This window comes from Procambarus clarkii, chromosome 14, assembly GCF_040958095.1.
Source record: "Procambarus clarkii isolate CNS0578487 chromosome 14, FALCON_Pclarkii_2.0, whole genome shotgun sequence".
NCBI classification, from domain to species: domain Eukaryota; kingdom Metazoa; phylum Arthropoda; class Malacostraca; order Decapoda; family Cambaridae; genus Procambarus; species Procambarus clarkii.
In genome coordinates, this window is record NC_091163.1 from 7,412,121 (window position 1) to 7,428,973 (window position 16,853).

The 16,853-nt window shown below is 43.3% G+C and overlaps 2 protein-coding genes across 9 annotated transcripts in view; one reads left to right on the top strand and one right to left on the bottom strand.

Annotated features, from left to right (window-relative positions):
* Window positions 1–6,137, bottom strand: part of LOC123771996 (cilia- and flagella-associated protein 43) — a 38,787-nt gene extending 32,650 nt beyond the window's left edge. For 3 of the 4 annotated variants that reach the window (XM_069324316.1, XM_069324315.1, XM_045764876.2), the window contains exons 1-4: window positions 6,000–6,137; window positions 4,824–4,939; window positions 2,625–2,739; window positions 1,638–1,729 (exon numbers count right to left, since the gene is read on the bottom strand). In XM_069324316.1, coding sequence (XP_069180417.1) covers window positions 1,638–1,729; window positions 2,625–2,739; window positions 4,824–4,939; window positions 6,000–6,074 — 398 coding nt within the window. In that variant the 5' untranslated portion in view covers window positions 6,075–6,137. Of the gene's footprint in view, window positions 1–1,637; window positions 1,730–2,624; window positions 2,740–4,779; window positions 4,940–5,999 lie in introns of those variants that run through there. The other variant, XM_069324317.1, reaches the window with a different exon arrangement.
* LOC123771963 (platelet binding protein GspB) overlaps window positions 6,090–16,853 on the top strand; it is a 36,073-nt gene continuing 25,309 nt past the window's right edge. The window contains exons 1-3 of one of the 5 annotated variants that reach the window (XM_045764841.2): window positions 6,090–6,210; window positions 9,144–9,275; window positions 11,841–16,315. In XM_045764841.2, coding sequence (XP_045620797.2) covers window positions 11,843–16,315 — 4,473 coding nt within the window. In that variant the 5' untranslated portion in view covers window positions 6,090–6,210; window positions 9,144–9,275; window positions 11,841–11,842. Of the gene's footprint in view, window positions 6,211–9,143; window positions 9,276–9,876; window positions 10,048–11,840; window positions 16,316–16,853 lie in introns of those variants that run through there. The other 4 variants (XM_045764849.2, XM_045764834.2, XM_045764826.2 and 1 more) reach the window with 4 other exon arrangements.

Genomic DNA, 16,853 nt, shown 5'->3' on the forward strand with positions numbered 1-16,853 from the left:
TGCTTACAGAGTCGACCTGGGACTGCTGTGATGGAAGTTGAGTCAGTCTACCCAAGGCAGCCGTCTCCATACCTTGTGCTTTGCTGTAGCAGCTGTGAGTCGCCTCCCAGAAGAACACTGTGGTGTTACCATGCCTGTGGAGTGGCAGTAGAAGGATTACCCGGGACCAACTGCTGGAGACGATTATCCACTGGGGTATTGAGGGCAGGAGAGTGATTTGTGGTATCACACAAGGCTCCTGACTAGGGCGCTACCCTAGTATCGTTCGTGGAGTGGCCTGACCAGCGTGGCTGATCCAGAACCTGCCAGCAGACCTGCTGGACTTGTGGTTGACGGCCTCCACGGCGGTGCCCCCAGTGGACCTGTGTTTTGGCTGACCTGTGGCCAGGGTAGACTCAGCTTGGTCGAAGGATTCGTCAAGAGACTACGAAAGCACCGAGGACTCAGCACCGAGAAGTTGGATCCAGAGTCTTCAGGAGAAGACGATTGTGTATTTCCCCTGTACAGTGTTAATACCCCTCCCCCTGTGCACTCTTTTATATATTATTTATTTGGTGATGGTAATAATTATAGTCTTAAGTTCTTAACTTTCTTTCCCTTCCCCCTTTAAGTTTTCTTGCGTCACGGATCTCATTCCTTGAAAGCCACTACTGGCTTGGGGCCGGGTACTACTTCCTCTAATAACATCAGAGTAAGAACCCCGTTGCGTCCCGAGAGGGCCGTAACAATCACAGCCACAATTTTAGCTTCATGTAATTTGTAATGTAATTTTATACCTTGTTAAGTAGCATGGGTGTACTTGCCTAACACCCATAATTCAGCTACCAGGCTTCGGCTATGTTATTGTCAGTCACCGAATTCAATGGTTCTCTATCCCTTTGTTACCGTCCATATGTGTCTTTAAACCTATGAATTTAGGTGTCCTCCTTTGTTTAAGGTTCGGTCTCCTTTGCTGACTTTTATTACACTGCATCAACCACCAGTACCACCAGCCACCTGTTGCGCACCACCACCACCGCCACCCACCTGCTGCGCACCACCGCCACCTGTTGCGCACCACCACCACCGCCACCAGCCACCTGTTGCGCACCACCACCACCGCCACCCACCTGCTGCGCACCACCACAGCCATCACCCACCTGCTGCGCACCACCACCGCCACCCACCTGCTGCGCACCACCACCGCCACCCACCTGCTGCGCACCACCACCACCGCCACCCACCTGCTGCGCACCACCACCACCGCCACCCACCTGCTGCGCACCACCACCACCGCCACCCACCTGCTGCGCACCACCACCACCGCCACCCACCTGCTGCGCACCACCACCACCGCCACCCACCTGCTGCGCACCACCACCACCGCCACCCACCTGCTGCGCACCACCACCACCGCCACCCACCTGCTGCGCACCACCACCACCGCCACCCACCTGCTGCGCACCACCACCACCGCCACCCACCTGCTGCGCACCACCACCACCGCCACCCACCTGCTGCGCACCACCACCACCGCCACCCACCTGCTGCGCACCACCACCACCGCCACCCACCTGCTGCGCACCACCACCACCGCCACCCACCTGCTGCGCACCACCACCGCCACCCACCTGCTGCGCACCACCACCGCCACCCACCTGTTGCGCACCACCGCCACCACCGCCAGCCACGCCCCGGGTCTCAGCACCGCCACCGGGTAGTTCCTCACGCTGACGTCACAACAAATACACTGCCAGAGACACCAAAGTCAGGCCGCGGCTCCCTGCTGACAAACCTACCAACTTACTTGTTCAATAAAACATCTACAGATATATTACAGCTCACCATATATATGTTGACCTGTAATCTATTAAGTCTATTATTTAGATTACCATATATAATCTAATAAATTCAATAAGTAATCTAATAAATCTATTATATTTTGTGATACAAATGTTTAATATGAAGTTAAGTTTTTATTATGGTATTTTCATTTAGTAATTAATATAAAGAAACATCTGGATATAAATATATCAACGCTTCCTCCTGCAATGATTGTACTTGTAATAATTATTTAGTCAAACGTACAAAACATGGACTGTTACATTCAACAATCTTAACGTTTTATGCTCTAAGAACGAACACATTAAGCTAAAAAATCAAGCAAACATTCCTAGGTTTAAGATAGCACCTACTTGTACTGTATTAATGCTAATATAGCGTATATTAAGCCTAGGATTGCTTGCACAGGTTATACTAGGTTCTTTTGTTGCATTCAAATCTTTAAAATAGCAAGTAAGCCAAGTCATGCTAAACACGTTTGACCAAATAGTCGCTTTTAAACTTTAACAATTTTAGAATTTTAGGTTCAACAATTTTATGATTTAATTTTTATGATTTAAGTTCAACAATTTTAGGAGGTCGGGGTAAAATATATATATTGATGAGTTAAGAGGTATTTGCTTAAACGTGTGTGGGGAGGGAGGGAATTATCAGGGGAAAAGCGACAAGCCATTACGACAATATGGCACTTGGAAGGGGTCAGGATAAGGATTTGGGATGGGACGAGGGGAAAGGAATTGTGCCCAACCACTTGTGGACGGTCGGGGATTGAACGCCGACCTGCATGATGCTAGGCTACTCACGAAGAGGGAGCGGGCCTTGACGGCCATGTTATCCCAGGCGGCCTCCTTCAGGTGATGACACTGTAGCAGCTTCAGGAGCCGCGTCCTCTCCACCTCCCTCACCACACTCACCTCCCTGTGAGAGGGGGCAACGCCTCAACTTGTATTATTATGTTACTGTATTATACATTACTAGATATCTGCATTAATCTATTACTAGATCTCTGCATTGCAGGCTTGGGTACCCCGCGTTGTTCGGATGTGGGGGTCACATCTACACTACACACTGTCCTCGTCACTGTACCCACCTTCACTATACACTGTCCTCATCACTGTAGCCACCTTCACTACCCCTGGCACCGCCGGATACTTCCACTAAACTGTGTACAGATTCTGAGAGCGCCCAACACTCAAGCATCATGACAATAATATGCTGGACGAATCATAGTGAAGATAGAGTCTGGTGTTTAGAGGGATTGGAATTTCACATAAAATTTGCCCTTTATTGCCCAAGGGGTGGGAAAAGGGCCAACTCTGACTCACTGGAGAATTCTCATATACCCATCAGTCACAGTTCAAATTTTGGTGAGGCTATCCTCTAGCGTCTAGCCTACAATCCTGGGCAAACAAGCATATCTTATTTCATAGATATAGCCATATCAGATCACACGCATCTGAACTGTATCCAAATACAGTACACGACTGGTCCCCCGAAGGTGGAGTCTAAGTCAGAGAGGTGAAGGTGAGGTGACGTCAGGGAGGTGATGATAGGAAGGTGAAGATGGTGTAAGGTCGAGCAGGTGAAGGTAATTCAGGTGGGTCATTCACATACAAACCCACCTACATAATCAAGCCCAGTCAGGTACTCGTAAATGACTGCAGTTTGTAAACAAAGCAAAACATACGCAGTCAAATTCGACTGCCTACAAACAGTAAACAAATATACGTGTAACATTTGTCAAAACAAAACAAAGCGTGCAACTGGGGACCTAAGTCACATATAAGTCACATATAAAGAACACGAAAACACCGTAAAGTTGACGATATCTCGGCCCCGACCTCCATTGGTTAAGTGGGTGGCTTAGGTCCCAAGGTATCTTGGTCAGGGGGAAACAATTACATATTTGTCAATGATGAGGACGGGATGGGAGTCAAGCAGGTGCAGCCAGATAAGATAATACAAGATACGTCTACATTCTCTCCTCTACACGAGGTACTGAATTCCATTGTTCCAGTTTAATAGGTCGACGTTCTAATCACTCATAATAAATATATATATATATATATATATATATATATATATATATATATATATATATATATATATATATATATATATATATATGGGTGGTAGGAAAAGACTATATGTGAGCAAAAATGAAAGCCCAGTTACAAAGCTCCGCCAGGTGCTGCATATCCTCTTCTTCGGGGCTGAGGGTCCCCCCACAAACACAACCAGAGGTGATAGTACATAAACATACACAAATACACACATCAAATCCCACAAACATACCTCAAATCCCAACATCCATTCCCTGATCCTTCCCGTTTTTTGTTTACCCTTTTCTACTACGAAATTCTACCTACACCCTCGATTAACCCATGCTCCTCGAACCTGCATAACCTTCAACACTCCTACCCAGCCGACCCCGACACTTCTGCAGCCACTATACTGCTGGAGAAGTACTATAGCCTCTCCTATTTCCCTCCACATTCCAATTTCGTCTACTTTCTTTTTTTTCAGACCTCTCTCCCCTTCCCCTACTTTCCCCTCACAGGGACAATACCTCAAGGGAATCGACAGGGTTGATAAAGACAGGCTGTTTAACACAAGGGGCACACGCACTAGGGGACACAGGTGGAAACTGAGTGCCCAAATGAGCCACAGAGATATTAGAAAGAACTTTTTTTAGTGTCAGAGTGGTTGACAAATGGAATGCATTGGGAAGTGATGTGGTGGAGGCTGACTCCATACACAGTTTCAAGTGTAGATATGATAGAGCCCAATAGGCTCAGGAACCTGTACACCTGTTGATTGACAGTTGAGAGGCGGGATCAAAGAGCCAGAGCTCAACCCCCGCAAGCACAACTAGGTGAGTACAACTAGGTGAGTACTCCTCAAACTGTGCTGCCACCCATGTGCCCCCAAAGTAACCCCTCCCATCCAAATACTCACACGAAGGTGTGTGTGTGTAGTTAGGTAAACATCATGGGGCTCACTTGTGGACGAGACGGTCCTGGAGTGCTGCCAGACGACGGGGGTTGAGGGTGAACTCCGTGATGGGGAGCTGGTGGGCCCCGTCTAGCTCCCTGTTCTCCTCTAGGAGGGCCTCCATCTGCCCAAGCACCCAAACACATCATATAAACATGAGAGATTGTAATTGCTTGGGTACGCAATTTAAGAGAAATAATGTAATTGTTCATCGAGGAAATGGCGTTAAATTTGTTGTAAATCGCTAGAAAATATTGAAATATCAGGTGAAATATGTGCGTCTGTTGATAATGGTTCAATGGTCCACAATCAACTTGATAATGGTCCAGGACAGACCGAAATTGTGACTCATCATCTGAATACAATAATTGTATTGTAGCCTACTCTAAACATGTCGAGTTTCTCAACATTTCCATGAAGAAACTGGCTAAGTATTCCTATAAATAAGAAACTGGTATTCCTATAAAACATTCATCAAACTAGTTGAAACTGCATTCTAGACAAGGGGAGACTTATAAGGGGAAAGCGCCAAGCCATTACGACTATATAGCACTTGGAAGGGCTCAGCATTCGGGATGGGACGGGGAATTCTAGACAAAACAAAATTCGAAAATTATTTCCGATCTATGCTCGGCTAAGGATCCATTTACGTAGACCCTGCTAAAGTTCCCCCACGTCAAATAATGTCACAAATAGTGCAACACTCATACTTTAATGATTTGTTATAAACCCACTAAATGCTCCTTAACGTTTTCTGGATAGGTCTAACGGCACTAGTGGCTATACTAGGGTGACGACACCTAAGATTCTATGATAAGAACAGTTCAATAGAGAACTCTAACAGAAGATACTCTAACAGAAGATATGAGGTGGCAGGCCGCACCCTACACATGGTCGTGAGAGCATCCTAGCTGCAGGTGCTGTTCTAATCAATGTCACGATAATCACAAAATATTTTACGTTATGGAGTAACTTTACCATTGCACCTTCAACGTTTAATTTAAATACATATTTCTATATAAATTTGAATTTTTATGTGGTTGTCAGCAGGATTTTTTGTCATTATACGATACCAAATTACTACGGACTGTTCAGTAACGGAGGTTATCGTCCAGCGTAGGTGATGGCACTTATACATGATAACAAATGCTTTGCTAAAGAAGACCAGAGAACGTAAGACTGACCTGCTCACAGAGACGGTCTACCTGGGCTCGCAGAGCCTCGTGCGGGGAGAGGCCATCCCCTGTGTCGCCTGCCATCACCTCTGAGGGACGAGGGCGTACTGCTGACGAGGGTCGAGGGCGTGCTGCTGGTCACAGTGGGGCGAGGGCGTGCTGCTGGTCACAGCTGGGTCAAGGGCGTGCTGCCGGCTAGTGTTATGCTGCTATTCACCATGTAAGCACTTCTGTTAATAACAACATACCCTCCTGTGTAGTACAATACTGGTAAGTAACATGAATTAAACTACAGTAATTACCAACAAGTTAACCATTAAACATAATATATTTAAAAAATTAAGGTAATTAAACATGAAATTTTCTTTGTTAAATTAAAAAATAAAAAATAAAAAATTAACCAGTGCATTCTAATGTATATACGGCAGAGCTAAGATAGGGTTATCTTGAGATGATTTCGGGGGTTTTAGTGTCCCCGCGGCCCGGTCCTCGACCAGGCCTCCACCCCCATGTACTAACACTAACACCCAGGTACCTATTTTAATGCTAGGTAACAGGGGCATAGGGTGAAAGAAACTCTGCCCATTGTTTCTCGCCGGCGCCCGGGATCGAACCCGGGACCACAGGATCACAAGTCCAGCGTGCTGTCCACTCGGCCGACCGGCTCTCTATAGTCAGGGTCAGCTACTTAACTCACAACTTAACTCCCAGCACGCACAAAAGTCGCTATGAAAAGACAAGAGGATCCTCTATGATCATGATAAGAGGTGGGCCCCTAGAATGACAAGTGGGCCCCCCTGGAATGACAAGTGGGCCCCCCTGGAATGACAAGTGGGCCCCTAGAATGACAAGAGGGCCCCCTAGAATGACAAGAGGGCCCCTGTAAACAAGACGAGAGGGAGCCCCCCTTAAAATCATAACAACAGGCCTTTAATACTCCCTTGAAATTAAAACATGGTTTCCTGTTATCTAAATAACGCTAAGTTTCTCGATGATACGGTAATTACTCACTCCTTGTAGCCGTGACTGGAATGAAGTTAAAGGGAAATGAACATTATAGTAACAGCCTAAGTGCTACGTCCCCCCAACGTGGTCGGTCGTCAGCTGACTGGCGGCGTTGTGCGTTGCCATGGCAACCGTTGCTATAACAACACATTGTGCAACACCATTCACCAGAGGACAAAAAATATATATAATTGAATTTGCAATTATTTTTTCTCATTTAACATAAATTTATTTAGACGTAAATAATGGTTTCATAAAATTTATGAACATTGGGCCTACAAAATAGCTACTAAAATCTACTAAATAGCTACTTTAGTAGCAAAACAGCTACTAAAATTATCGATTGTATATCTAATAAATAAATAAATACTTTATTTATTTATTTATAAATAAATAAATTAATAATGAATGACTGAATGAATAATAATAATAATAATAATTATTATTATTATTATTATTAATATTATAACATTTCGAACGTTATATAGTTCGAGACGAAGCTACGTTTAGAAGTGAGAACTAAGATGTGAGAACTAAGATGTGAGAACTAAGAAGTGAGAACTACGATGTGAGAACTAAGATGTGAGAACTAAGATGTGAGAACTAAGAAGTGAGAACTAAGAAGTGAGAACTAAGATGTGAGAACTAAGAAGTGAGAACTAAGAAGTGAGAACTAAGATGTGAGAACTAAGATGTGAGAACTAAGATGTGAGAACTAAGATGTGAGAACTAAGATGTGAGAACTAAGAAGTGAGAACTAAGATCTGAGAGCTAAGAAGTGAGAACTAAGAAGTGAGAACTAAGATGTGAGAACTAAGATGTGAGAACTAAGATGTGAGAACTAAGATGTGAGAACTAAGATGTGAGAACTAAGTTGTGAGAACTAAGATGTGAGAACTAAGATGTGAGAACTAAGATGTGAGAACTAAGATGTGAGAACTAAGATGTGAGAACTAAGAAGTGAGAACTAAGATCTGAGAGCTAAGAAGTGAGAACTAAGAAGTGAGAACTAAGATGTGAGAACTAAGATGTGAGAACTAAGATGTGAGAACTAAGATGTGAGAACTAAGATGTGAGAACTAAGTTGTGAGAACTAAGATGTGAGAACTAAGATGTGAGAACTAAGATGTGAGAACTAAGATGTGAGAACTAAGAAGTGAGAACTAAGAAGTGAGAACTAAGATGTGAGAACTAAGATGTGAGAACTAAGATGTGAGAACTAAGATGTGAGAACTAAGAAGTTTGAACTAAGATCTGAGAACTAAGATGTGAGAACTAAGATCTGAGAACTAAGAAGTGAGAACTAAGAAGTGAGAACTAAGAAGTGGGAGGTGTATATGGGTGGCTGCACGGAATGTTACATGTACATTATAAATAGTTTTTATCAAAATAATAATGTTGGATCTAAATATTATCCGCAGGGCCATTAATCCCTTACTAATGAAGTCCACACATAAATTATCCAGGCATTGTATAACTACCTATTGTGTCGTATAAAATTAGTTTCGTCAAATTCTAATATGGGTCTTATCATATATGTATTACTGAAGTAACTTTTTCAACTTTCCCGCTCTGCGCAGGATGGGGTCAAGTGTGCACAATACATTAAAAATTAATTAAATTAAACCTGCATAGGGTACACATATACCAGCTAGTGTATATAGGATATATTCCTATTGTATTGTCTCTACCTTATAACAACTTAATGCATTATACATATGGATATGGAGTCAGCAATTATAATTTGTTATAAAATGCAAAACCTGAAACCGCAGATAGATGAAACCATCTCTATTTACGTGTCTGATGCTATGCTCAGCTGGGCCAAATAGTTTGTGCAACATTTCAGCAACAAATCTCCAGGAATGTTAAGCGTCTAACGAGAAGATTCTTTCATAGTTGTAAATCAACTTTCATAGTTGTAAATCAACTTTCATGGTTGTAAATCAACTTTCATGGTTGTAAATCCACAGACAGTATCATAACGGGATAACTACTGTACGATAACTGCATAATGCTTTAGTTCCATCTATGTGCCAGTCATGCCACAACTTACGGTTAATAATTTTTATTTTTAATATAAGACAACTTACACAAACATACATTACATTTAATAGTCCTAAAAGAAGGTTGTTGTTTTATTTGAAGGTACTATATATGTGTGTGATGGCGGCTTCTGACGACAACACGAGACTTTGTGTAAAACTTCACCTGGACTCATTCCTTAGTGCGTCTTGTCCTGTTGGTCTACTTCACCGCTACTTTAAGAGCGCGACGATGGTCTGTTTTCTGGATTTTTTCTTTTTATTAATGAAGTTAAACATTTCCAATATTATCATTTGACTATAACCGTGAGTGACATTATTATGCTATTATAAATGTGAATGGGGTTGTTTAGACATATTTATGTGTATATCAGGCGTAACAGGTCCACAGGGCTAACAACATTGTTAACCAGACATGTCAAGGCTGATCTCATTGAATCCTTAGTGACTCCGATACCTGTGTTGGCATTCCCCTAATGTCCTTCCGTTCTCGTATTATATATACTTACTTATACAAATATATACTACGGTAAGTATATATTTGTAACACTTTGGTGGATCAAACTGATATTTCCACTGGAGTACACATGTTTTATTATTTTGCGTGATCTATTTCTATTTCTATTGCTAAATTAACATTTGAAAAGTAAATTTGTAGAACCTGACGTGATGACTTAACTTTAATTTAGAGATATAATAACCTTTAGGTAATTGTTTCTTTGTGACAATGTAGAGATAACGCCTTGCTGTTTATTATTAAAAATGTAACACTAAATACCATTAAGAAATATTTAAGACAGAAATTTTAGTCTGGGCAAAATTTCAGAAAGCGCGACCAAATTAGTGAACAGTGTAGGGTGAGAGAGCACGAGCAGAGCTGTGTATATAGTTGGTGGGTGCACGTGTTGGCTCGCCCACGGGTGTTTTAAGTGCGTATTTGGCTACAATTACGCTTGGTAAAGAGAGATTATAGTTTTCTATTCTTAATGTAATGTACTTATATTTGGGTAAGTTAGCAAGAGGTGAGGTGATATGCATGGCAATGGTGGTTTATGAGCGTGACTTGTGACGTTCTTTCTCTGGCCTCCCGTGTCTTGAATTAGATCAGCTGACGAGTCTGGCTTCCCTGCTCCCTTGTCTCCCTTTACCACCTCATTACCGCGGTATTTTAGCCCTCCCCACACTCTTACGCTGCTAAGTAACCATCTTGCAAGGGAGGGATGTGAACAGCTTGGAGTTTTCTTGAGCCGGGGCGTGAGGAATGGTTAAAAACTGTTGAGGGAGAAATGCTGTATCACGGGTCATGTTTCCGCCTGAGTCAGTTGCTGGCTGCTGAGCAGGCTCGTTGACCCTCGTCTTGGCACTCCAGTCATTGACTGTTATCTTATTTGAAAGTTCACATTCTCTAGTTTAGTTTAGTTCATTTATTATGCACCCCATACCCATCTTGTGGGTGGTAGTGGAAAGGGTTACAGAGGCACATAATGGGCTCAGGGACTGAACCCCGCAATCACATTCTCTATTAAATTAATCTTGCATCATATGGTTCCTTTACCGCGCGATGATTTCGGGACTTAATGTCCGCACGGCCCGGTCCTCGACCAGGACTGGTATAATGAACAGTTTTATTCATTGGGATGTATTCATGGAGTTTACCTGGTTGATGGGGTTCTGGTAGTTCTTTTACTCCCCAATCCTGACCTGAGGCCAGGCTTGAGTTGTATTATTATTTCCAGGCTAAAAATTTAGGCATCTTAATGTAGACTTGATTAACTGATTTGAAATTTAATTGAAATACTTTATTCATAAATGTTTATTTTATACATTTATAGCTGGGTTAGTCTTCACACATTTAGTAACTTGTCTTCACACATTTAGTAACTTATTTACCCAAGTGAAAGTCATAATAATAAAATATATAGTTATAAACTGTATACTAAAGAATTGGATGTTAATATTAATATGCAAGATAGCATGGAGTATTTGGCATGTGTTACTAACATTTTCAATTGATGTAGATATACGGTGCTGTAGATATATTTTGAAAACTGAAAATGGGGCCATGTTTGGTGCTATTCTCTGGACACCATTTATTACCCATACCTGGAGAACCAGCAGGCTGTTGTTTGGAGCGCCCCGCAGGCTGCTTTAAGCAACAGCCTGTTGGGAAGAGGTCTCAAAAGCATCCATATAACACTTTGTGTGTGTACCTCCATGTTGTCCTACACTTATATTGCATCTGCTCAAAAACAAAAGAAAACAAATTAAATATATTGCTTCTTAAATCTGACTATCAAGTTTAATAACTTTGCTTTTCATAAGAACCGTGCACTGAATTTTGAAAACTAAAAATATTTATTCTAACCTATTATTATGTTTCAAAATGTTTCAGAGTAACTTTATGTATTATTTTAACTTGTGGACAGTTTTAAATTTCTAATTACAGCAAATGTGTATCGGATTAGAATTAAGCTAAATATAAACAACCTTTCTTAGTCATAATTGATGCTATGTGAAATTTTTCTAGGCTTAAATTACATGTATTGTTATGTGCAGATAAAAAATAAACAGAACTCGGTCTTGAATCAGTCTGAGTTCTGATATATTTCCTTTATAAAAGTATGGCCTTCATGAAGTTGAAAACCCGTCAACTTAATTGTTATAGATTTAATGGGTAGATTTTTACTATTACTATACTGTACTTGATTAAATAATGTAGGAAGATTTTTGCATTCTGGTGCTAATATGTAGTGCACAATAGCGTACTGTACAAAGTTTAAATTTATTTGTTTTTTCAAAGGAATGAAGGCAGCACTGGGAGCCGCAGCAGCTGTAACAGGAGCAGGTGCTCTTGTTTATATTCTATTAAATTCAAGAAAACGGCAGCGTGATCCAGGGAAACGAGATGACTTGAGCATAAGCTCTGAAGAAAATGTTGCCACTTGTTCAGAAATTAAATCTCGGCTTGCTATGGAAGGCAGCAATGGTGACTCAAAAGAATGTGAAGATATACATGATACAAACAGCCAATATGAAAATTTTAATGGGCATCTGCCAAGAAGTGGCAGAAATTCTGATATTAATTTGGATCATGTAGCTGGCAGTACAAATGAAAATAATGTCAGCGAGATTAAAAATACTTCGATACCCCTTGAAACACGAGAATGCAGTACAAGTCTAAATAACTTCGACAGTGTGATTACAAGTGACTTGGTGGATAAGTCTAAAAGGCTGGACAATATGACATCTGAAAATAACTTGCAGCAAGCCAATACAGTTAATGACCAAATTGAGAGTGAGAAAGATGGGATTAGGAAAGTGTTAACCACGTCGGGGAAATCTAGTGATGGTATTATGCCTGACAGTGGTTTGACTTCATCTTGTATTGCAGCTGGTCTAAATGACACTGAGAGCAATGTCTTGTGTCCTAACATAAAGGATGGAATTATCAATAAGTGTACTTTAAAAGAACAAAGTGCTAATCAAGAATGGGTTGAAGTGCATAAAATGGCAGGGTTAGAAAGTCATGTGATGACAGAAGAGAGCTGTTCCTCACCACTCAGGCCTAAGTTTCTGGACGAAGCGATATCTTTGCCTGCATATCCAGCAAGTGAAGATATTTCCTCTGTTGTTCTGTGTGCTGCAAAGGAGGAGAATGCAAGAGAATCAAATTTTCCCCAAATAATTTCAGAAAATTCTCTTGAATTCACCTCGACTGGAGTTAAAGATGCTGATTTGCCACAAGATCACACTACTTCATCTATATCCGATCAAGAAAATGGATTTGTAGTCCAGAAGGTGAATTTGATTACACATCGGGAAGAACACCCAGTTATTTTGGCCCATTTTGACAAAGAAGACTCTCCTATTTCATCTAATTTGACCAAGAAAGAAATGTCAACTCTCTCATCTGATGTCATTGTCAAAGATCAGTCTACTCTTGCATATAGCTTGGATCATGAAAAACTGATCTCATTGAAGCAAGGTGATCCATGTAGCGAGTTACTCGGCCCAAGTGTTGAAGAAGCATCCCTGTCATCTAGTTTGAGTCGGGAAGAGCAAACTACCCTCTCCTGTAGCTTGAACCAGGAAGATGACTTTGGTATTTCATCCAGCACTGCCTTGGGAGAACAAGCTGCACTTTCATCCAGCTTGGTCCAGGAAGAAGAATCCGCACCTTCATCCAGCTTGGTCCAGGAGGAAGAATCTACACCTTCATCCAGCTTGGTCCAAGAAGAAGAATCCGCACCATCATCCAGCTTGGTCCAGGAAGAAGAATCCGCACCTTCATCCAGCTTGGTCCAGGAGGAAGAATCTACACCTTCATCCAGCTTGGTCCAAGAAGAAGAATCCGCACCATCATCCAGCTTGGTCCAGGAAGAAGAATCCGCACCTTCATCCAGCTTGGTCCAGGAAGAAAAATCCGCACCTTCATCCAGCTTGGTCCAGGAAGAAGAATCCGCACCTTCATCCAGCTTGGTCCAGGAAGAAGAATCCGCACCTTCATCCAGTTTGGTCCAGGAAGAAGAATCCGCACCTTCATCCAGCTTGGTCCAGGAAGAAGAATCCGCACCTTCATCCAGCTTGGTCCAGGAAGAAGAATCCGCACCTTCATCCAGCTTGGTCCAGGAAGAAGAATCCGCACCTTCATCCAGCTTGGTCCAGGAAGAAGAATCCGCACCTTCATCCAGCTTGGCCCAGGAAGAAGAATCCGCACCTTCATCCAGCTTGGCCCAGGAAGAAGAATCCGCACCTTCATCCAGCTTGGCCCAGGAAGAAGAATCCGCACCTTCATCCAGCTTGGCCCAGGAAGAAGAATCCGCACCTTCATCCAGCTTGGCCCAGGAAGAAGAATCCGCACCTTCATCCAGCTTGGCCCAGGAAGAAGAATCCGCACCTTCATCCAGCTTGGCCCAGGAAGAAGAATCCGCACCTTCATCCAGCTTGGCCCAGGAAGAAAAATCCGCACCTTCATCCAGCTTGGCCCAGGAAGAAGAATCCGCACCTTCATCCAGCTTGGCCCAGGAAGAAGAATCCGCACCTTCATCCAGCTTGGCCCAGGAAGAAGAATCCGCACCTTCATCCAGCTTGGCCCAGGAAGAAGAATCCGCACCTTCATCCAGCTTGGCCCAGGAAGAAGAATCCGCACCTTCATCCAGCTTGGCCCAGGAAGAAGAATCCGCACCTTCATCCAGCTTGGCCCAGGAAGAAGAATCCGCACCTTCATCCAGCTTGGTCCAGGAAGAAGAATCCGCACCTTCATCCAGCTTGGCCCAGGAAGAAGAATCCGCACCTTCATCCAGCTTGGCCCAGGAAGAAGAATCCGCACCGTCATCCAGCTTGGTCCAGGAAGAAGAATCCGCACCGTCATCCAGCTTGGTCCAGGAAGAAGAATCCGCACCTTCATCCAGCTTGGCCCAGGAAGAAGAATCCGCACCTTCATCCAGCTTGGCCCAGGAAGAAGAATCCGCACCTTCATCCAGCTTGGCCCAGGAAGAAGAATCCGCACCTTCATCCAGCTTGGCCCAGGAAGAAGAATCCGCACCTTCATCCAGCTTGGCCCAGGAAGAAGAATCCGCACCTTCATCCAGCTTGGCCCAGGAAGAAGAATCCGCACCTTCATCCAGCTTGGCCCAGGAAGAAGAATCCGCACCTTCATCCAGCTTGGCCCAGGAAGAAGAATCCGCACCTTCATCCAGCTTGGCCCAGGAAGAAGAATCCGCACCTTCATCCAGCTTGGCCCAGGAAGAAGAATCCGCACCTTCATCCAGCTTGGTCCAGGAAGAAGAATCCGCACCTTCATCCAGCTTGGCCCAGGAAGAAGAATCCGCACCTTCATCCAGCTTGGCCCAGGAAGAAGAATCCGCACCGTCATCCAGCTTGGTCCAGGAAGAAGAATCCGCACCGTCATCCAGCTTGGTCCAGGAAGAAGAATCCGCACCTTCATCCAGCTTGGTCCAGGAAGGTGGGTTTTCTGCAATCTGCTCAGTCCCGGAATTAAGATGCACTTCATGCAGTTCAACCAAGGAAGAGGAATTTGTATCTTTACATGGCTTGGTTCAAGAAGACACACTGCCTTCACCAGGCATGACCCAGGCAAAATCTATGGCTTCAGCTGGCATGGACCAGGCAGAATCTGTGCCTTTGTCTTGTTCAGCCCAGGCGGAATCTGTGCCTTCGTCTTGTTCAGCCCAGGCGGAATCTGTGCCTTCGTCTTGTTCAGCCCAGGCAGAATCTGTGCCTTCATCTGGCACAGCCCAGGCAGAATCTGTGCCTTCATCTGGCACAGCCCAAGCAGAATCTGTGCCTTCATCTGGCACAGCCCAGGCAGAATCTGTGCCTTCATCTGGCACAGCCCAGGCAGAATCTGTGCCTTCATCTGGCACAGCCCAGGCAGAATCTGTGCCTTCATCTGGCACAGCCCAGGCAGAATCTGTGCCTTCATCTGGCACAGCCCAGGCAGAATCTGTGCCTTCATCTGGCACAGCCCAGGTGGAATCTGTGTCTTCGTCTTGCATGGTCCAGGAAGGATACTCTCTCTTATCCAACTTAGTGATGGAGGAATCCACTATTGCATCTGGTTTGGATGTGGAAAAAGGATCTGCGTCAACGTGCAGTCTTCACATGTCTGAAGAATCTACATGTCCACCTGGCTTGGTGGTGGAAGAAGCATCTGTTCATTCATCTAGCTTGGTCAAGGAGGAACAGTGTGCAATTTCAGGCAATTTGGATGATCTAGAATCTAAAGTATTGCCCAATTCTTTGCAAAAATGTAAGTTGGACAGAACACAGCTGGAAAAAAGAGCTACCATTACTAGGAAAAAAACTGAAAACCATTGTGAAAAGCTAGTGGACATGGAAAATTTAGATAGTAATGAGGTTTTGACACAGAATAGGGAAAATACAAATGCAATTGAATCATCAAAGTGTTTGCTTAAAGAGATTGTAACCATTGAAAAGTGTCCTTCAGAGCATGAACAAAAAATCTGCAAGCAGAAAGTAGCAGACAAAAGACAACATATTAATGCAGCAACTAACAAGCTGGAAAATAGCACTAGTACAGAGAAGTCGAGTGAAAGTAGTAACCTGAATTGTAGAGGAAGTGGAGCAGCTGGAACTAGTACGTTGAGAGAAAGTAGTAAGTCTGCGACGAAAACGGGAGTGAGTGATAGATGTCCCAACATAGAAGAGCACTTACAGAATAACAGTGTGGATTCAACCTCATCAGCTCCCATTCTGGAGCAGGAGAATCTCGGCTCTGGCTCCTCGAGTTTGGCAAGTCTCCCATCATTCTCTGTTCCCTTCCTCTCTCTCTCTCCCCTCTCTCACTGCACTCAAATTATAAACAAAATTGTTCTTTTTAGGCAATATTAACACCAGTGTCCCGCCAATTGGCACGCCCATGGCTGTAAACGCTTTGGCCCTCTTTTTTTTTTCCCAGGTGAATTTTTAACTTGGGTTAAACATTTTTTTAATAACATTTGCATTTACAGCTTTAGTGTGTAAACAATTTCATTGGTTTGTTAAAAAAAATTAACCTGAATTTACCTAAGGGTCACTGTCTCATTAATGACCTCGACTGAGACAGGAAGCCGGTGACTTGTCAAAGATTCCCTCATATATCCTGATAATTTTATCTAACTGGATTTTCAAATTGCAGCAATGTTTTGACATAAATTACGGCTTTGGTGGGTAGGTGATTTTATGGGTTTATAACCCTGAGTAAAAAAGCATGTTTTGTGTTCTATCCTACAGTGTGGCTTGTTAAGGCTGGAAACTGGCCCTCCTATGTTACATCTGACATTTTAGAAGT